The 22,376-nt window shown below is 41.0% G+C and overlaps 1 protein-coding gene and 1 long non-coding RNA gene across 4 annotated transcripts; one reads left to right on the top strand and one right to left on the bottom strand.

Moving 5' to 3' along the window:
- The first annotated feature begins 683 nt into the window (after positions 1–683).
- On the top strand, positions 684–18,388 carry mafgb (v-maf avian musculoaponeurotic fibrosarcoma oncogene homolog Gb). 3 transcript variants are annotated; one of them, XM_053512844.1, is made up of 3 exons: positions 684–834; positions 17,018–17,084; positions 17,172–18,388. In XM_053512844.1, exons 2-3 carry the CDS (start codon positions 17,049–17,051, stop codon positions 17,649–17,651), a joined length of 516 nt encoding a protein of 171 aa, XP_053368819.1. In that variant the 5' UTR covers positions 684–834; positions 17,018–17,048; the 3' UTR covers positions 17,652–18,388. The 3 variants fall into 3 exon arrangements, with proteins under 3 accessions (XP_053368819.1, XP_053368820.1, XP_053368818.1); XM_053512845.1 differs by lacking the exon at positions 684–834 and adding an exon at positions 916–1,270; XM_053512843.1 differs by lacking the exon at positions 684–834 and adding an exon at positions 11,437–11,474.
- LOC128542804 (uncharacterized) lies at positions 7,507–21,274 on the bottom strand. The gene is made up of 3 exons (XR_008365678.1): positions 21,144–21,274; positions 18,385–18,498; positions 7,507–11,435 (listed from the first exon to the last, which is right to left on the bottom strand). It is a non-coding gene; the product is annotated as an uncharacterized LOC128542804 (long non-coding RNA).
- Between the last annotated feature and the right edge of the window lie 1,102 nt (positions 21,275–22,376).

Below are 22,376 nucleotides of genomic sequence, written 5' to 3' on the forward strand. Positions count from 1 at the left end.
ACATTGCATGTATAAGTGGACTCTAAACTCAACACAGTCAAAGCTGGAAATTATATAATATAAATCAAATACCGTGCTATTAAAAGTAACGGACTTGTCACTACTTTTTCCTTATACAGCATGGGTAAAAAAAGCAAAAAGTAAAAAATCATTACTGGTGTTCGAATCTCCTCAGTTTGGTCACTTGTGTGTGTGTATATATATATATATATATATATATATATATTTTGGATGCCGAGGCAAATTTCTTACAAAAATTTCAGTTCTTAGGGTGAAAATTAGGCGGGTGAACCATATGAACCATTTTGTAAGACTTCTAGCTAAAAAGTGTTAAATTCCCCTATGTATGAAGAAATTATTTTTTTTAATATATCCTGCACCTCTGAAAGAAATAAAGTTAAGGGCCTTGCTCAAGGGCCCAACAGTTTGGTCATTGTGGAGGCTTAAACCATTGACCTTATGATTACTACTTTATAAACAAAGAAAGAATTAAGCTTTAAATCGAATTAAAATTAAAATTTGGATTTGATTTGAAGCTTTTCAATTCACCCTATATTTCACATAAGCTAACAGGTGGCAATTTTTAGGTGCACCTGTTCCTTTAAGACTTCCTCTCCAAGTTGCGTAGATCCTTCATGAATGAAACCACGTGACCAAACATCATATGACGTCTGGCCTCCTCGGCACAAGAGAAAGCGGATCAACAAGGAGAAGGTGGGAGTGTTACAACAATTTCCGAAGCAGCGTCGGTTAAAAAAAAACTTCACCTCCGACGCCTCAAACTTCTAGTTTTGAATCCGTGCCAGTGCCGGAGACGCTCCCTGTTCTCATTCGGTGAGTAAACGGCGCTGTTTGTGTTGTTTTAGGTTTTTTTTTTCCGTTTTGTTTTTAGCGCGAGGAGAGAGGACCTGACTTAGCTGGGGGACTCGCGGGCGGCAGGCGCGCGCGCGTCGTGTCAGAGTCGCTGGCTCGCGGATCTGTTTTGCTGAGTGCGCACGCTCGCAGCGCTCGCGCGCGCGTGTGTATGTGTGTGTATATATGTCAGTGTCACCGTGAGCGAGCGAGCGTGCGTGTGTGTGTCAGTGTGTTACGAAAGCGACAACCGAACGGCTTCGCTTATTTAAAGGCGCTCTAAAGCCGTGCTGATTCATCACGATCATCATCCCGGGGTCAGACCGAGCCGCGCCGTGTTTATCTCGGCTGGACATCCACCCTAAGGAGCCCCTGTACCCGCAACACAAAGGAACAGTTTCCGGAACAGTTTGTCCAGGTGTGTGCAGATGTGTGTATGTTTGGATGTTCTCTAGAAGAATGGAATGCGATCGCTTTGAGGCAACGTCTTGTATATATACAGTATATAAATGTATTTTATATACGTATGTATGTATGTATGTGTGTGTGTGTGTGTGTGTGTGTGTGTGTGTGTATATATATATATATATAATGTATGTGTGCGCGCGCGTTGTTATTATTTATGTGCGTTAGAAAAAAAACAACCAGATCTATCTATCTATCTATCTATCTATCTATCTATCTATCTTAATAGATAATGGGTGAATAGATACACAGATCTAGACCTGGTCAGTTAATGTTAAAGGTGTTTTACATGTTCTTACATGATCTCGTCTGGTCTAATCTCACCTCATCTCACATTCTCATCTTCCAGATCGTAGGTAACACCAAGGCAGGAGGCATCATGGAGCAGGTTTCTGGACTTTGCTAGCTTGTCCTTTTCCCTCCAGGAACTGAAAATGACAGACAGGATGCCATCCTGTTTGTCAACGTAGTAGTAACCGGGCAGCTAATAATAGCACGCTGATGTTAAAGCTTACTATTTCCACAAGGTTGTAGCCCGTGGTCATGATGATGCCTGTTGTTTTTTTTTGCGTGAGGTCGCTCATTATGGCAGCAGGAGGAGCAGCAGGGATATAAATTCACACTTCACCCTGTGTGATTCTACACAGTTAGAGCTCTGTCGTGTCGAAAGCTGAACCAGACTGAAGGCATGTGATGTGATGGGATGTGATCAGAGAATTCCTGTGCTGGATAATTTGTTCCTATAATTGAGAAATTATGACTTGCGTATGTAGGCAGTTTTTGCTTGTGGTTGAGATGCTGATTCATCAGTCACCATGTCACCATGTCTGAGGTTTGGGACTGAGACCCTGGTGGTGGTGGTGATGGTGACACGGAGGCACTCGGATGCCTCTGCGTAGATCGTTTTGGACTTCAGGAGGAGGACCTTGCAAAAATGCCCAGTTGTGCATTGTGTGATACTTTAGTGCTGGTTTGTTTTGTAGATCCTTTTATGTCAAGAGTGTAAACTCTAATAGACCACTAGGCACTGAATCCACTTTTAGCACTCAATCTATTTTTGGGACTGTTGTATTTCCTGGTATGAAGTCTTAATAGATGGTTATAGGTTAAAAGATAAATTATTGTCTGGCATGGTTTACGGAGAGCCATGCTCCTTATGATGGGAACTGGAAATTCCCGGAGACTAAACTAATTGCCATGATGCTCAATTTGTTGTTTTGTTTCCTACAAATCAATTAGTCGATTGATTTACAGGAGTAACATGTAAAGGGGGCTGCAGAGAGACATCTTTCCTTTTAAGAGCCACATCCAGCATATTATCCCCAAATCGTTTGATAAAATTTGAATTGTAATTTGTGGTGGTGCTGCAATTAGCAGCACAAATGGTCCAGTTGAGAGGCGGAGGAACAAGTGTAATTTGATCAGCCGAGTACTTAGGCTGCACTTTAGGCAGTGCAATTTTTGCTCTACATTCACTTTCTCCGGCTTAATTGAGCACTGACCGATGCTGATGGGCAGAATGTGCTGATGGCTGAACAGAAAAGCCAACAGAGGAGAGAAAGAGATAAGATTAAGAATGTGAGACGGGGCTGGCCCGAGACGAAGGAGAACAAGAACGGTTTTGTCTTCATGGCTTTCTCTCTCTCTTTCTTTTCTATCTCTCTCTCTCTCTCCCCTCAAGAAAAAAAAATGCTGAAGTAACCAAAACGCTTCCTCGCTTGACAGATGGCGTTTTCACTTGTTACTTAGCTTGCTATTTTATGACTTTGATTAGACTGGAGTGTTAAACGTATGCAGTAGGTTTATAGCGCATGCGTGTAAAAGTGCACATTTTAGAGAAGTTTTACAAATCATTCATATCATTCATGTTATTTAACACACATGCACATTTCAATTCCTTCTCTCTTTCCATTCATAAAGTTCTTGTAGGCTTGTACGGAGTCTGTCAGGCGTAGTGTCTGATGAAGGTTGACCTTCTTTTTGTCTCAAAAAGACCACATTTCGAAGTTGAGGATTTAGGATGACAAATTGGCTTGTCTTTTATAGTCTAGCATTTCAACCAGTCATTAGAACGTGTGTTAGCTTAAATCAAGTGTTTGTTTTTTTTTCCTCGTGTCTGTGTTTTCGCTTACTTCCCAGCACTGAATGCTGCACATGCAACTTTCGGAGGAAAAAATGCGACCCTTGCATCACTGCTGCACAAAAAAAAGAAATGTGATAGTTTGCATTTACAGTACGAGTTTTGCAACAGATGGCAGTTTTTGTGCTTCCTCTTTCTGCTAACAGGTAGTCTAACCTCCTTTTTTTTTTTACTACTCTTCTTCTGCTTTTTCACTTCCAGAGCAAAGATGATGACAGCGAATAAAATGACCGTCTAGTCTACAGTCACTGCTGATTTATGTTAAGTTACATTCCCTATAGATCCTGGGTCATGCATTAATGTTGGCTTGTAATAGTGCAACAGAAAGAAGCGAAGAAGCATTGTTCCTTTATTTTCTGTTCACACCAGGTGTAGTAAGAGGGAGGCAAGCAGATTTGGAACTTGGCGAGGCACTAAAAAAATGTGTCATCTGTCTTTTTTTGGAAGAGCAACCTTAATTTATTAATGAGGTTCAGCGGCATATTTTTTTATTATTTTTTTTTACCGTAAAATTCTCAGAATGAGTGATGTGCCACCCTCCTTCCTTTTCTCCTCCTGTCTCGGCGCTGCTCTCTGTCTGTCTGCGTCCTGTTTAATAAATATATGTTTAGTGGTTGCAGTTATGAGGAGGAAGGAATGGCGCGCGACGTTTAGTGAGTTAGGTGCAGGCGAGCCTCAGATTTATCACCATTTGTGAAAGAATTGCCAGAGCTCCCTGCCTCATCACGCCTGGTTTACACACAATAACACACTTGTGCGTCAGAAGTTGTTTTATGCTTGTGTGTGTAGCACCTGTCATGTAACCTAGACTTTCACACCCACATGCTATCAGGAAGCTTAATGAACTACATCTTTATAGGCTTTCCTCTGCTATGTGTCAGGTGGCTTCGAGTAAATACATGCTCAAGGTGATCATTAACTTGTGTGTGCGCGTGTGTGTATATATTTCTGTTTAGCTGTGCATGTGGCAACAGTGTCCAACCTGAACATCCTTTTTTTTTTGTTCCCAGCCAGGTTTAATTATCTTTTTATTGACAAATAAGAGCCTAATATTTACACGTTGAACCCATCGGTGTTGAGTTTTCTTCTTCGCAGCGAGTGTGGAGCTCCGTGGCCGACCGTGTGTAGGCACGCGCCAGGGATCCGGAGGGACAAGTTTGAAAGCTTCCACAAGATAAAGGGACCGAAGGTCTCGAGAGAGGGAACGACAGACAAAGGAGGGAGGGAAGAGGACTTTGGGGTGGCAGTGAGGAAGGAGAGGGGGGAATCAGGAGAGTCTATTTTTTCCACTCTGTCTCTCTCACTCTTGCTCTGGCGCGCTCACAGTAATGATGAAATAGGTTGTAAGAAGATGAAATAGGTTGTAAGACGCGTAATCTCTCCTCTGCAGCAGAATATCTATCGCATTTCTCTCTCCTGTTTCATAAAGGAAATAGAAGAAAGAGCTGTGCAGGATTTAACGATGGTTTCTGTGGGGGAATCTTGCACATTTCACAATGCTCATTTGTCACAAACTGCTGTTTGAGGGATTTCTTGCTGTGGTCTGTTAAAGTTGCGCAATAAAGGTCATTTAGGGGAAAAACGAATCAGTGCAGGGTTAAAACTTTAATGCTTAAAAAAGGATATGAATGTAAATCTCCATGTTTACAACTATTCTTCTTAATTAATCTCAATGACTTCTTTTTATTGTGTATATAAAGAGGACATCTTTGAGAAAGGATTAAATAAGCTTTCTATCTAGTTTCCTGAGTGAAAGGCATGAATGTGTTGCTCTTGAAAAGCTTTGCATCCTTATCTTTCAATCAAAACATATTATTAATAGCTGTTCACAAGCAGAAAAGTTTTGTACAGTGCTAGCTCCTCCGCGAATATACAATAAACAGAGAGAGAATTTCAGTCACGGCATCTTGTTTGACCCAGTTGAGTTGCACAGTGAAATGTGGATATTCATAAGGTCTTGTTTTTTTCGTGGCATTGAAGGCTTTCTTGGACTGCCGGGCTGGGCTGAATGTCTCCGAGTTGCATCATCTCACCAGCAATATGCCGCAGTTTTTACCCGCAGTGGCACGCTGCTCCTGCCATGCTCCAGCTGCGAAACACTGTGAAAAAGAGAAAACAGGGCGGCCAAAACTCCATGGAAAACACACAGATGGAGAACGAGAGAAAGAGAGAGTCCATGTTTGTTTGCAGTTATTAGTCCTGTCAAGGACGAGCAGGTGTCCGTAAGTCAAAATGGACACGTCTTTAAAAAGGAACGGTTTTAATTATGGAACCGCTTCCTACTAAGCAACCCATATGCAGCTCTTAAAGAAGTTTCTAGGAAGGCGTGGTGGCTGGAAAAGTAAGTGAAAGGAGAAATGAGATGAGGTGAAAAGAAGAGTGAGACAAAAGATGGAGTAGTGAAAAGAAGGAGGGGAGAGCAGAGCATGTGAGGTGGTGATGCTTGTGATGATGGGACGCAGGTTAATGGTGCCAGTCGAGTACGGTGAAAAGTCAATGCTAGCCGTGTTACGAGTAGACGAACCTCGAGCAACGCTATCTATTACGATCAAATTCGCTCCCAGACTGAACATTCATCTGTGTGCACAATCAAATAGACTCCGCAGGCCATCCTGTAAAACTGTTACGTATCGCTGTCCGTAACTGAGCTCCTGCTGACTCATGCTGACTTTTAGTGTCACGGTCTGGACACTGGGTTAAAATGTGGAAACATGGCACAGCAGAGAAATGAGTCTTTCTGAGCAGCTGTGTGCAAAATCGTAGCCACAGTACAGATACTACATTAAAGATGAAGGAGGTGATTTTAAAGTCTGAACACTCTGGAATCACATTTCAGGTAGATGTCAGACAAATCAGTTTCTGTGGTGATATGGGTTCTAAACAAGATAAGCAATAAATAACTGCCATTAAGGGGTGACAAATGTGACAAAATTTTGAAGTTTATAATCATGATAGAATTAATGTATTGGGTTTCAGAAATGAAAAATAAAAATGCTTTAACAGTATTTACCGAGATGTAACATTTTAGCATAGTTACAAAATATTTTCTAAATGTCCATATTTGCTTTTTAAACTCTTCCATAACGCCTGAGCAGCTTCTGGATCCTCTCATTTGTCATGTTTCTCTTTGACATGCCTGTTAAGACTCATGCTGTCTTTTTTTAGATCATGTCTGGAGACTAACAGGGCCAAGCCAAAACCTTCAAACTTGCTTGCCTAATGTTTTGGATTATTGTCATGTTTTGGGCCGTTCCCTTGTTTAAAAAAAATAATACATTTAGAAAACATAGAGAGTGTAAACATTTGCACTTTCACTTTTGGTCATTCTTTTTAATGCCCTAAAAGGAAAGAATGTTTTGTGCTGTAATGTAATGAATGTGCTGTTATATGTTCTAGTCATTATAAAGTTATAGTAGACAATAATTTACAATACATGATAATAGCAACAGGTTTAAGATCACATATACGCATACACAGCACTGCACAGAATAATGGGCCACATCTTGCTCTTAGTTTATAACTAACCATTCGATTAACTGTTCGATTCCTAAATCCGACTGATTAGAAAGTGTACATCCTATGCATGTTTTCTATAACAGTTGGCTGTACTGCGAATCACGGGTTTATATTGATGCTCTTATTTGGAAATGTTATGGTTTCTATAGTAACAATTCACTCACAGGGTCCTGCACAGCAGATGCTACACATAATGGATGACCAATAATAAAAGGATCAAAAGCCACCTTATTAAAAAAAAAAAAAAAAAAAAACGTGTATAATAATAATAATTGTTGACCTGTTAAAGCTTTCTGTAGGTAGTCTTTTTTTTTTTATTAGAGAAAACTTAATGAGTGTGTTGTTTGTTTAGAATTTAAAATGTGTGTATGTATATATATTTACTATATATATATATATATATGATTAGCGATAACATCAACACCACAGCCAGATAAATAGTAAATAACACTGACTGGTGATAGGACACAGGCACCTAAGTCACACCCATCTGGTCTGATCCTCCAGAAAAGCCAATGCAGGCCATGATAGTAAGGCCTCAGAGCAGCAAAAGCCCCGAACCTGGTCTTTAAATTTCCCAGATCCCAGTCTGATCGAGCTGTCATGGGAAACATCAGACTAACAAGTACAACCCACAGCACCAGAAATATCTGCTGCCAACGTCCTGGTGCCAGACACCACAGACCACCCCCAGAGTCCCTGAGAAGCCACACCCCAAAGGGGCCAGAGACACCTCAGTAGCATAAGAAGAACCCAAAACCTACGTGGTTTTAATACGCATGAATTTTATTGGTATTATTGGGGTATACAACCATTTTTCTTAATTAATCTCAATAATTTCTTTTTATCGTGTATATAAAGAGGACATCTTTAAGAAGCTATTAAATCAGCGTTCTGTCTAGATTTGTTGGTGGAAAATAATCCAAATCAGGTTAGTTAGAATGTCGAATGTTTTGCACCTGTCTGCATCGTACCGCTCTGTCTTTGATTGTTGTCCGTAACCATATGCCCCCAAGTGTTTAATTCCTTAATTATCAGTCCACCTCTTGTATTTGGTGTGTGACAAATCTGAGAAACTGAGTTTAACTCTATCTTTCACACACACACGCACACACAAAATCCATCTTCAGACTTGTTTATTTCTTTCGTCCGTTGCTGTTTTTTGTGCTGACCTGAAGGATCAGAGGAAAAATAAGATTTAGTTAACTTTATCTCAGTCTGCCTATAAAGAGAGGTTGGGGAGGGTGGGGCGGGCAAATTAACCTACGAGCTTCACTACTGGAAAAAGCCCTTACTAAATAAAAAAAAATGCACACACCCGCGTCCTGACTTGGCACTTTTTTCTGCTTGTGTTAGGAAATTTTCCCATCACACACTTATACCTGAGATGAGGAAGTGTGTAGATAGAAAGGCTTTTCTTCTCCACCCAACCTTAAATCCTGCACAGTTTTCTACCCCTAATATCACTTGTCTTGTTTTACTATCTTTTTTTTTCTTTTTCTTTTGCTACGCTTTCTTTATACTTCTGTGTTCCGTGTCATCCACCAGCTAGTCTCGTATTCTCTTTTTCTGTCTTTCTGTCTCGCTCGTTCTTCTTCAATTATTCACTTCTCGTTCGAGCAGAGAGTCTGTCTCCAATCGATATCCTGACTGCTTTTAGAAACCTGGGTGAGAGGGACGACCCCTGAAAAATGAAAACGCTTCTGTCAGTCCTCTCTCTTCTTAAAAATGGAGGTTCGCAGATGTGCTTTTGTCTGAAGATCAGAGTTGAGCTGTATTCGAAGGATAAACAAGCACCTGAGTTTTATGATTGTTTATTACAACCTGTCAGTCCTTACAATTCATCCCTCTGATTCATTCGTTATAATGGAAATGATACGGCTGTGACTCTCCAGCGAGCCAAATCCCTTTACTGTGTGTGTGTGTGTGTGTGTGTGTGTGTGTGTGTGTGTGTGTGAGAAACTGGTGTATTATAGCGCTATGCTTATGAGGAACTTGACAAAGACATCTGCACTTCATAGGAGAGCATCAGACAGGATTAATAAGGCTAAACATGGCCCGTTTGAAGGAACAAACCCACACACACACACATATATGCACACATCCAAAGAATTAAAGTATCCCTTAGAGCTTTTGTGTTCCTTTTGCCTAAATTCTAGGGAGGTGATGTGGCACTGGTAATATTATATATTATACATCTATCCATCGGCTTTTCCATTTATGCGGGTACGGTCACAGCCTGAAGTCTATCCCAGGCAATTGGGGCACGAGGCGGGGTACATTTATCTATGGGCTGACAACCCATCACCGGGCACACCAGTCAGCCTACACTGCTTGTCTTTGGAATGTGGGAGGAAAACCATCAAGCACAGAAAAGAGCATACAGTCTCCACACACACACACACACAGACAGCAGGCGACATTTGAAGACCCCAACCCTGAGATGTGAGTCAACTGTGCTAACCATTTAGCTACACCGCAGTCAATTTTTTTTTACTCAAATACAAATATCTATTTATCATATAAATGTATATATGTATTTTTCACCTGTGGAAGTTGTAAACGTTTATGCATTTCTCTTCAAAGATATATGAAGCCTTTTTCTTATAACTGCTGCTCATACCGCCTCTCTCCAGGCATTAACTTGTGGGTCATTAACTTATTGTTTAATTAGTGTAAATCTCAACATCACCAATTCTGTATGAAAAAGTCCACAAACTACCTCACACTGTTGGGTCTACATGAGCTAACAGGTGAATAGCTAGTGCCATAATGAGCAAATGCGGGTGTAGAGAAGTCATCTTGCCCACCCAGGAGTAAAGCCCAATATTCTCACTGAGAGCGGTCACTTTATTGCAGTAATCCTTGTACTGTACATTTCCTTGCCACTAAAAAACCACCCCCAGTCCATTAATACACTATGTACTGGTATTTACCTAAAATCACAAATCCATCAGTGACCTCGGAATAGAATGTTTGCACACACATTTGCTCTGCCTTATTCCTCCTAATTCATATTCCAGCAAATCCTGCCTCCTGCATTATATTGGTCAGGGGTTCTTACAAGAAGCCTGGCGATTGGATGACTAAGCAGCGTAAATGAAATGAAAGCAACTATCGAGGATATGATTGATGCAAATCAGGTCAAGTCTCAGTGGCGACGTCTAATCATTGGACTGTGGTGTAGCTAAACTTGGCTTGTCACATAGAGATATGAACAGGACAGTTAAGCCCACTTTTTAAGTTGCTTATGCAGTGTCATATTGCGGGGTGAGACACAAAGAGGCAAGCCCAGCTCCCAGAATCCCACAACTGTCTGATGTCACCGTGATGGACAGAGAGATATAGGGCAGGCTATTTCCCCCAACCAGAGCACAAAGCTTTTTTTCTCTTTCTTTCTTTCTCTTCTGGACAGGTCAGGATTAAAAAATACTAATAATAATTCAGCCTGGATTTTTCAGCATAAAAGAAGAATCTTTGCTGACTGACCCAATGTATAGTAGCGGAGTCGTTTGGGACATCTGACTGGAACACAGCATGTTTCGGACACCTGACACCAGACTCAATTTTTTTTTTTTTATGCCAGACTAGCCCTTTATGGAGCTGATCATGGTGTAGAGCATAAAAAGGGAGTGCTGGTGGAAACCACCACTACCGTAGACTTCTTACTCCGGAGTTTGAACTCGGGTTAAATTAATTACACACATTATCCCAAGCTATCGTGTGCCTCTTTTTTTCCCCCTTTAACGCCAAACTCTCCTCGTCCATCTGTTCTGTTGTCCCTCTTTTGTTGAATCCCCTTCCTGGCCCTTGCTAGGGCTCGTTTGGTTGCCTCAGCAATAGCCGAGTGGTGTGTTGATGGCCTTGCAGTTTTGTAGCAGAGGATCAGCGGAGGAACTTTTTCTAATTGGCGGTTTTAGTTGCGCTGGTTGCTGAGTTCAGGGCTTTTCTCCCCTCGGCGCGACCCCAATCCTCCTCCCCGGCCTCTAAGCTCCCACAAATGTGTTGAGGATGCAGTTTTGGCTGGGCTCTTTTCCTCCAACCTCCCACCGCCCGCCTTCCCTCCAACACACACATATACAAACACACACATACACACTCGCTCTCCCTCATCACACCGGTTCTTATGTGCTCTATCTCTCACTTCTTCTTTACAGCTCCTGGCTTTAACTTTTCCTTTTGTCTTCCTTCCTTTGTCTCTCTCTCAGTCTCTCCGTGTGCTTCTATAGACCTGTTTTTTTGTTCGGTGGCACTTTTCTTTCTTACTCGCTCTCTCATGCTCAGCGCTTTCTGTCCCTCATCCTTTTGGCGTGTGTAAGTGTGTGTGTGAGACTTAACTCTAGAGAAGTCAGCAGCGTGAAGTCTGACGGAGAAGAATTTAGCGCACGTCTGCAAAAGCCTGCCATGACCACCTCAGCGCACTCTTCCTCATCTTCATCTTCCCCACAAATTATGATGTCTCCTTCCATGAGAGATGCATGCACACACACGCACAAGACAGGTATATAACAACATATTTGTGTAATTTATTTACATCTTCAAATAAATTCAGTTAACATTATTTACTTCTACGGTGCTAATTTTGACAGATATTAGTTAACTTTTTTAAGTGATTTAATATTTAATTTAAATATTTATTTCATATATATATACTGTATGTTTTTCGTTTAAATCAATGAGACTAATAAAAGCGTGTGTCCTTTTTCAACTTAAACAGTATCATAAACGTTTAACGCTGCTTGTCGAATAATTCCTTAATAGCATGTACTGCTAAACACACACTCTTGCAGGAGTGTAAGTCCTTTATCAGAGGTAATGAGGTGTGCTGGTGCAGCGGGAAGACGTCTGTTTCTTGTCGGTGACCTCTGCTCACGGAGGAATATTAAAGAGAAACGCCATAAGTGGTGTGTGGGGGGTGTGTGTTTTGTGTTTGTGGATGAGTGGGTGGGTAGACGTGTGTGTGTGTGTGTGTGTGTAGGTGGTAGGATGAAAGCAAGGAGTTATGATGTTGCCCTTCTGTCCTTCTTGTGTGATCTCTCTCATGCATTTTCAAAGTCAATTCCCGCTATATATTCATCTTTGTGTGTGTGTGTGTGTTATCCTACAGTTCTGCTGCTGTCTCTTTATTATCCCCTCTTTCAGTCTCGCACTGAAGACGCCAGTCTGATCTGGCACAGAACAGCTGCTCGAACGTAGCGTCCAATCGCTGTGCGCTGCACTATTTAGTCCACGTGGGTTGAAATTTAGGCTAGACGCTGCCCGCTGTGTGCACCATATGGACGTGTCCCTTTTTCATTTTTTCCCCCTCTCACATTCGTCTACGCATGTTGTCCTAAATCATCATAACCTTTTTGGTGTTCTCAGTGGACTTGCCGGTGGAATAAGGAGTGTGTGTAAGGCATAGCTCTGTGTGTGTGTGTGTGTGTGTGTGTGTGGCAGGCTGGTGCATGGTACAGGGGGGTGGGTCTTTGGCTGGCGGCACTAACAGAGCAGGGGCTGATGGGGGATGGGGGTCGGGCACTGGGGAAATAAAACGAGGCTCGATAAAGATGAAGCCCCTCCCCCTCAGGTTGGTGCGTGTTAATCCGGTCTATTGTGTAGCGGCGCGTTTGCACAAAAGCGGAGTGGAAGAATGCAGGACTGGAACTGTCTCTATGTGTGTGTTTACTCGCTGCTTTGGTATTGCAGCCAGATTAGATTTGGGTCATTTTTCCCTCCTATTTTCTTTTAAATCTGTTGCGCACACATTATGAACGGTGCAATTTTCAGTCTTTTATTTATTTGTTTATTTTATTTTTTTCGATGCATTATAAACTGATTTCGACCTGTTGGAAAATATTACATACTGTAATTGTGCACTTGCAGTTCATTGTTAGCTCATGTGTTTTATATATTTATATATAATTATGTACTGTAAAGCAAACACCTTTGGAATTGACAGCTTAGTGTTTTGCTCCTTTATATTAAACCTGCTGATATGAATAATCACAGCTTCATCCATTTTTTCTAAATACAGCTGTACACCTGCACATCTGTGTATTTTATTCAGAGTCTAAAACTAGAAAGATATAAAAAAAAACAACCAAAAAAAACGCTGATCTTGCTCGCTAAGGCTATAAAGAGTGGTTGTTAGAGTTACAGTGAGCTGTGAACCGATCTCAGCATGGAGTCTCTACCCACTTTACTGCCACAAACTGGATGTTTTTGTTTGTTTGTTTTTACACCATTATATTTGGAATATTTTACATACTTTTGTTATTGAAAATTCCCAGGAGATTATCAGTTTCTGAAATACGTTATACAGCAATGATGCCACAGTCAAAGCGGCTAAAATTCTTTTTTTTTTTTCTTCTTCTCCATATTGATGTTTGATGTAAACATGAACTGAACTTCTTGACCTGTTTCTGCATGGTTGTATGCGTTGTGTGACTGCCGTGTGATTGGCTGAGAGAATAATTGCATGACTTTACATTCAAATCTTACATCCGTGTTTCTATGAAGCCGCTTTGCGACGGCGTCCTTCGCGCTATACTGTACGTGTGTTATTCTGAACGAATGAGCAGGTATACGGGGGGTCCTATTAAAGTGTATGAATATAATAGACTGACTTTACTAAACAAAAGCAAGAGTGAACTATCATACATTTTTTTACAGTCTTATAATAAAAAGGCTGTTTTGCAGTGCTGTGTCACTGTTTGTTGCTTCAGCGGTTTCCTGTCTTCTGTGTTTTGAGGCTGAGACGGGATGGACAGGTTAATCAGTCTAATCCTGAGCCTGTGGCCCTGTGCGCCGCTCCATACGGAGGGATTTCAGCCAGCCTTTGCAGGATAAAACACACCCTTGTCTATCTCTCTTGCTCGCGCTCTTGTATAGGACCTTCTGGGATTAGTAGGTTCTCATTACTCGGAGCTGGAGTCGTCCGTCTGCGATCCGGTGCTGGAAATGGGTGTAGTTAGTGGCAGGACTTACTTATGCTGACGCTTCTTGAGAGCTTCTGCCAGGAAACGACTCCCTTCAACACACACTCAAACACACACCGGACCCTTAATCTCATAATATGCACCGGGTATGTTTACTACTGAGGCGAAGGTCACCGGCGTCTGACTTCACTCGTGTCCTCCCAGTGAATGACGGCTTTAAATAACTGAAAAGGCTCCTTTGAAAAGCTGTTTCGCGTGAAATGCAAATCCCAGGCTTTTAAATCTGATGTTGATAAACCTGTACTGCACAGTGATACTTGTAAGCTGTGGTTTTTCCTCTCATCACAGTCTTTTGTAAGTGAAAATGTCTGAGTCTGGCTAGCATTTTTATTTTCTCTCAAAATATTTAACAAAAGAGATGATGCAGGAGTGTGAAATGACTGCTCTGTGCTGCACTTCATCCCGCTCGGTTTCGTCTCTGTTTCTCCATCCCAGCGTGTTCCTGATTTGGAGTAAGAGAGAGTTCGTCATTTGCGCGTGGTAATTAATCCACCCTAGTAAAAATAGTTCTGCCGTCAACCAGCTCACACCTCCGATGATGTGTGTGGAAGGTGGGATTAGGTACAATCAGAGTGAGGTAGTTACGACATCAAATATGCATACTAAATAAAACTTTTTTTTAAAGATATTTTCTATCTGTGCTTGTTGAGGCTTTTGGCTTATTGTTGTGTTATAACTATAAAACTAGTTGGAAAGGAATGTTATAAGGATAAGAGAGCCTAAGACTACAGTCCTTCGTCTATGAACTTTAAGGGGTTTAATTAGTATGGATTCTCATACAAATTTGCACACTTTATATATTTTTTTAATATTATGACATTTTCTGTAATTTAAGACACAGCTCATGCTTTAAAGGGATAGAACAGATTATTTTCAAAATCGAGGTAAGGTGCGTGTAACTTTATTATTATAGGTCTTGATCATTATGAATTTAAGTGCTTTGCTCACCAAAAGTAAATTTTGTCACTCAGCCACACTGAGCTAAATCGAGTTGGTTTATTTGCGAAGGTTTGGTGTATTTAATGCTTTTCTTTCGCCAGAGCATTGGTGTATGGCTAATTGGAACTTATGTGGAAAGAAAAGAGTTTGTACTAAAAACTAGTAAATTAATAAATAAACTTTCAAGAATACCAACTTAATTTATCTCAGTATGATTGCAGAAGATTTATATGACTCTCAGCTACACTTTGAAAATGCATTTTTGCAGAGAACAAGGATTGCGGAATTTGGCTCTGATTACTTTGACCACCAGTCAAACGTTTGGACATGCCTTCTAATTTCATGGTCGTTCCTGATTTTTATTTCTTTCAACAAGGCTGAAGGAATCCAAAATATAAAATATTATCTTTTGAACAGTTGATATTGAGATGTATCTGCTACTCATGCTCTGTAAAGCCTTCATAACGGCTGTAATCTGAGGTGCTGGTTGTTAATTGGTGATTTCTCAGGCTGGTAAATCTAAATGAACGTCTCCTCTGAAGCAGAGGTAAGGTTTGGTCTTGCTTTCCTGGAAAGGTCATCATGAGAGCCGGTTTCATCATGGTGCTTAATGGGTTTTGTAAACACTGTTAAAATACTGTTCTTGCAAGAACTATTCCAGAACAGCTGACCTTCATGTCTTAAAATAACAACTGACTGCTGCTGCTGCTGTTGTTGTTGTTGTTACTTAATTACCTAATGCCATATGTGTTATTTTATAGTTTTGGAGGGAAAAAAACATCAGTATAGTTCTGGAATTTAGGAACTACTGTAAATCCAAACTTTTGACTGGTTCTGTAAATTTTACTCGCATTCCTTGTGACAAACTGCAGAGCAGGAAAATTAACAACAACCGAGACCTGTGGTAATGTACTTATATCCACCTCAATTTTGATTTAAGACATACTTTAAAAAATCCAAACTATCCCTTTAAGTCACAGCTTTGTCTTGTTTATTTCTTCTGTTTAGCTCTGTGTGATTTGTGAGGCTGTTAGTAGTGCTGCACTCCGATGTTTGTTTGAGGCCGGGTGCCGGCTGAGGGATGCGAAGGAATGTGCAGAATCATTCTCGCTCGATCCCATGATGGCAGCTGGAACAATGACTGCCCTTCATGGGAACACCCCGGTGCCGCAGGGGTGTCATCCCAGTCCCCACCTCAATGAGGATCGTTGTAGAGATGTGTGTGTGGGTGTGTGTGTGTGTGTACTGAACTCATTTACATCTTACATATTACTTTCCCTTTCTTTGTTTCCTGTTATAGGTGCCCGTTTCCTCTAATTTAATCAGAAAAAGGAGAACTAAGATACCTGCTTTGGGTTTTTCTAGCTGTCACTTTAATAAAAACGGCTGAGCAGTTATAAGTGTTCAGTCAGCTGTCACAGCTGAGCTGGATTATATTGAGCAGTAGCCATGGCAAATGAAAAAGCCTGTCGTAAAGTGAATATTTTAAGCGGATAAAACTGTTTAAAAACGAAAAACTATTTTTGTCAAAAGCATTGAGGTCAAAGGGACCCCCAATTTCAGAAGGTAGCTACGTCTTTATGCTTTTAACGCGCTTTTTTTTTAACAATAAAATTAAAAGCCCCTCCTGAATCTACTTGAAAATGAGTGAGCACAGTCTAATTAGCCTATTACTGTCTGGTAATCCCCTGGCCTGCTGCCCATGCTACCACTTCCTTCTAGACAATTTGGCTCCTCCTCCTGTTGACTGTTCACAAGCCTATCAGCAATGAGCAGAACTCTCATCAAAAAGGTGTTCTCGAACTTGATTGAAGGTTTCCAACCACTAGAGCCACACAGGAAGTTGGAGACAGGAAGCCGGTGGTTACATGCTGCCACTTTCACTATTCCAGGTTTCTCTTTAGAGAAAGGTAACTAGTTCATGGTACACGTGGCAGGAGGAACTGAGAATACTTCAGTGTGCAGTGTATTTTAAAATCATATCAGTTGCAGCTAAATATAAAAATGATTTAATCTAGGCCTCATTTAATGGGGAAGGGGGGCGAGTTTGTAAAGGCAGTACTGTATGATTTATAGAACTGAAGGATTAAAAGCTTTTATAACGTATCTGTTTCCTGTCTCGCAGATCTGTGTGGTTTACAAGCTGCTCTCGTGGCATGACGACCACTAACAAGGGAAACAAAGCCTTGAAGGTGTGTCACCTTTTCTTATGTAGTCTTTTTAAAATCTCCCTTTACTATGTCCCATATCACCCCTGACTTTCCCCTTGTGTGTTTTAGGTGAAGCGGGAGCCAGGTGAGAATGGCACAAGCCTCACAGACGACGAGCTGGTGTCGATGTCGGTGCGCGAGCTCAACCAGCACCTCCGCGGCCTCTCCAAAGAGGAGATCGTACAGCTGAAGCAGCGGCGGCGCACGCTCAAGAACCGCGGCTATGCCGCCAGCTGCCGAGTCAAGCGTGTCACTCAGAAGGAGGAGCTGGAGCGCCAGAAGGCCGAGCTCCAACAGGAGGTGGAGAAACTTGCTTCAGAGAATGCCAGCATGAAGGTGGAGCTCGATGCCCTGCGCTCCAAATACGAGGCACTACAGAGCTTCGCCAGGACTGTGGCTCGTGCCCCTGCGGTGCCCATTACCAACGCGCCCATTCCTGTCTCTGCCCGCGGGTCTCTGGCCTCCGTCATCGGGCCGCTTGTACCGGGGAAGGTGGGCGCCACTAGCGTCATCACGATAGTCAAGTCCAAAACAGATGCTAGGTCTTAGTATAGGCCAGTGAGGAGAGAGAGGAGGAGGAGTGAGAGGGATGGAAAGGGGCTTGGTCAGTGCATCACGATTTAGGCACGGGACAGATTCAGTAAGAGGTGCAAATTGCTGCAAATGGTTCCAGATTTCTGTGAGATGGAACCTGATATGGAGGACTGCTGTCTAAAAAGACAGAGTCCTCAACTCATCCTGATACTTCCACTGAAATTGGTCAGTACAGTATATTTCTGTACACACACTTCCAAACCAAAACTACCATCAAGGACAATTAGGACACCTGGGCTTCCAGAAAAATCTCCACATTTCAAAGAAATTACGAGAATTAAAAAAAGCAGCAAAACTTTGTCCTTCATGACTGCAATGAGTGCTGGATTTTTATTATTGTTGTCTTTATATTTTGTTGGAGGTTTTTTTTGTATGTATGTTTTTTTTTTTTTGTTTTGTTTTTTTCCAAGATTTTTATGCAATATTTGAAATTCGTTGTGTTGCTGTGTTTTGTACTTCCATCCTTTTCCTGTGTCAAAGAACTTGGGCACAAAGCAGACGTACACTTTGTACTCCTTCAATCTCTACTTTGTGTTTATAAACACAAGGATGTGGAATAAAGGCGAGGCTATTTTTTATTTTTACAAGAAATCCTATAAAGCTGGGTTAGTTAGGAAGGAGAGCTTGTCCAGGACACACACACGTCTGATGTCTTGTGTAGTATTAGTGTTCCTGTGTTTATACTGACCCTGCACTGGCGTATCTCCTACTTTGAGATGCCTCCAGTCCTGGATACGCTCTACTCTTCATGCTTTTTGCATCCCTTCACCGTCGTCTAATGTCGTGCACTGACCAGCCACTGCTGAAAAGCAAAATTAGACAAGATAAGAGGAATCGGCTGATGATATTCGTATGGTAGCTATCAGGATAATTGAGACCAGTTTATGTGATTGGGTAGTCCTTTTTTTCATAAGAAACTTTTAAAAAAAGGATTTATTTCTTTTTATAACAGAAGCTTATTGGCAAGGCAATAAGATCTTTATGTTGTGGAAAGTCTAACTGCTGATTTAGTTTCCTTTGTGGAGCTCGTGAAATATTGTCATGTGTTTTTATGCTGGCAATTCTATACTTTCTTTATATATCTTTGTTCATTACAAAGTGATATCCTTTTATTATTATTATTATTATTATTATAATTATTATTATTATGTGTGTTTTTCCCATCCTATTCTTCCCAATAACTCCAGGAAGACTCATTCTCTTCTTATTTTGTCCTCTTTACCAATACAGACAAAATCTGAAAAATATATATTGCTCTTAAAAAAAAAAAAAAAAAAACACTTGAAAAGGGGACTATCCGGTTGCATAAACCGGCAATCTCTCACAAGCTTTACCATAAAATCTGTCGCTGTGAAGTTGCGTAACGTATACTAAGATACTTTGTCTATATGGTGGAGTCTTGAATTTTATATAAAAAAAATCACACATAGAGTATCTTGCATTATTTATAAAACGTTTAAAAAAATGAACTATAAAGTTGTTTGATATCTCTCTTTTTTGCAATTGTACCAAAAGTGGCTTAACTATTGAAGTCGATAGCTTTTTCTAGTGACTAGGCGCGTAAAACTGTGGACTAGCGCGTGTGGTGTGACGTGTAAGTGATAAGGTGATGGTACTGTTCACTATTTTTGGATGTGATGCTCTTTTGTTATTTTTGCCCAAACCCAGGTGATGGACACGTTACCCACAATCCTTTAGTTTTTTTTTCCCCCTTCCTCCCCAGTGCAGCTGATCTTGACACAGCCTGTACACAGCCCACAGACCTTTTGTGAATTTTTTATGAAATGGTTTAGACTGCGTTTTTGATGGTTGGCTTATACTGTCAGGAACAACAGCAAGTGTTCGTGTGTGAAAGTGGTCCCGGGCGGCTTAAAGTGTAGCAGCAGTGTTGATTGCTTTTGCTCTCAAATGTCGAAGGGACCGGACACGGTTACCTTGACATCGGCAACACTGGGTCTTTGTCCCTATTTAGTAACAACTATTTTAAGTCCTTTTATTTATAATAAAGTAAAGCGAGTTAAGGAAGAAAAAAAAAAAAATCTCAGGAAAGTGGATGTACAGCGAGGGGTTGTGGGATGCGTGTTAAAGATCCTGTGGTCTCATCACCTCTGGTTGAGAAAGCCCTTTTTTTTGTGATGTGTGATTTTTATATTTTCGGTGTAAACTGTTTTTATGGTAGATTCTATTTAATGTATTCTGTTATTATTATTTTCATTTTAAATGCCAGGGAAGTGACACTGCACTGATTTTCAATGAGCAAAGCAAAACAGACGAAGCAATGTGCTTGCGCTCTCTCTCTCTCTCTCTCTCTTAAACTCTCTCTATGTCTCTCTCTCTTTTTCTTTTTAAGCAAAAGCCTTTTGCTTATTGTGGAACTGTAGGTTGAAAGAGCACTAGAAAAAAAATACAAATGTTAAACCATTTAGTGAAAGGTAAAACCTTTCAAATTATGCTGAGAAGATATTCTACAAGCACTGTATGCAGTAATGGTACTGATTTTTTTTCTATTCATATTCCTCTAAGTTTCCTTTTCATAACAAATGTTAGTAGGTTCAATGCAAAAAAAAGCTAAATTAGGCCTTAAAAACTTTACACCAGCCAAAATTGTTTCATTCCTTGTTTAGTTTTTCCAGCCCTGAGTATGTGTGTCATGGTACACTCTCTCCAGAGATCGGGGTCGGGGTTCTGAGCTTCATTACACCTGATTCATCTCAGAAAGGGCTTGATGTTCAGCACATAAATTAAATGGGGTGTGAGCAGTGTCGTGGCTCTCCAGAGTTTTATGGACCCTGGTTTAAGCAGAGCTGAGTGACAATCCGCAGATACAGACAGCAGACTGCTCCCATTTTTAAAGCTACTATGAGTAACCTGCATCTTAAAAAAGATAAATAAAAAAACAAACAAACAAACAAAGAAACTGTACATCTACTGAGCAATGCTGCCATAATCCTGATATTAACTGGGTCTATTCAGTGTGAGATGAATCTATTGCTAAATGCACTGACTGTAGTTTAAATCCACAGAAGTGTTTTGTTGGATGCTTGGCTACGTCATATCACTTTGTCATGCTGTCGCTGCTGTTTATTTTATGTTTTTTTTTACTTTCTTTTTTTTTCAGTCCAAATCAGGTTTGCTGTATGTGACAATGGGGCTTTAAACATATAGAGCTGCACTTATCTGGCATTTAGGTCTGAATTAATATTGTAGTCTATTTATCTTTTATTTTTATTTTTAAATTAGAAATCAGTGTAAATGAAGAAAATGAACTTCCTCTGACTGGTTAATCTGTGAATTTGTTCTGTAATGGAGTCTTTGGTCCATTTTTGGCGTTGCTTTTGTAACCAGTGGTGGCGTTTCTCCTATCGGCTGTGGCAGTTCTGTGCGCCGTTTATGTGAGCAATGTGTGTGTGTTTTTTAAGGGTTAAACAAATGCTACTAATAGCTTACTAGCGAAACAGTGCCGTGCTCCTTATGGAAGTGCTTCTGCTCCAGGTAGCGCCACTGCCTAATACTTTTAGACTTGTACTCCTCCTCTTCCTGTCGTGCGGCGGGGCAAGGACGGGGTGGCTCAGCTCGTTCACGTACGTCATTGTTGTCGTCGTCGTGGTGACTTGGTGTAGAAGTGAACATATGAATTATATGCAAATGTGGGCGGTAGGGAAGATAGGGTTTCTGTTTTTTTTTTTTTTTTTTTCAGTAACCACAAACAGTGAGAAACTGTTTCCATTTTTCCATTTGTTTAAATGCTACAGCTTGTCTTATTTTTCTCAAGGCGCTTTATTTGCATGTATAAATATCACATTCCTGCTGAAATACCCAGCTACCAGATGCCAAAACACAGACCGAGCTGCACAAGCTGGTAGACCGTCTTTGCCAGCTGGTAGAAGGAAGCCGTTTCTGAATTTCTGCCATTAATACTACATCATAGACAAGTTGTTTTTTAAAGAAAATAGACACTAAGGCGGTTAGAAAATCTCAAATATTTATTGGTCATATTCATGTTATAAGGAAGATGGAAAATAACTTAATGTCTGGCAAATAAGGTGTACAAGCTTGACCAGGTCAGTTTGTATGTTCATAGCTGGTCAGACCAAGCTGGATTTCTTTTCAGCAGCGATTGGGATTAATCGACTAAGCTAATGCAACAATTAACATTCAACAATGCAACACAACAATTAACATTTACCTCAAGACAGTTTCTGGACCATCCTCTGATACAGTAATACAGCTTGTTGTTTTTTTTTAATAGAAAATAGACTTACGATTCGTTTTTCCCCTTTCGAAAATAGTGCTACCTCCCAGGAGCCGAACACAGAGGATATTAAAAGCAAACTGAGACAATCCTGGGAACAGCTTCCAGAATTGGCTCAGACACTCGCTTGAGATGACCTTGCTGAGAACAATGTGTGTGTAACCACCAACTCGCACCCGTTTGACCCCGAGCCACAACCGGCTCTTTTGTCAGATCAGTAGGAAGCAGCAGGCTGACTGAGAGCTCGCTCTGGTCTCAGGTGTCTGCTTCTGTTGCTGTGCAAAAATGCAACACTTTGTCCTAGTTCTCTTCCTGCAGAGTGAAAGTGTAGCGCATTAACCACGCCAAGCTACGTTAATACGTCGTACCCAATGACTTCTATTCGCTCTTGCCTGCACTGTTGCGTTCCCAGTTGCCTTTCACTTTAT

The sequence above is a fragment of the Clarias gariepinus genome, chromosome 15 (assembly GCF_024256425.1).
Source record: "Clarias gariepinus isolate MV-2021 ecotype Netherlands chromosome 15, CGAR_prim_01v2, whole genome shotgun sequence".
Lineage (NCBI taxonomy): Eukaryota > Metazoa > Chordata > Actinopteri > Siluriformes > Clariidae > Clarias > Clarias gariepinus.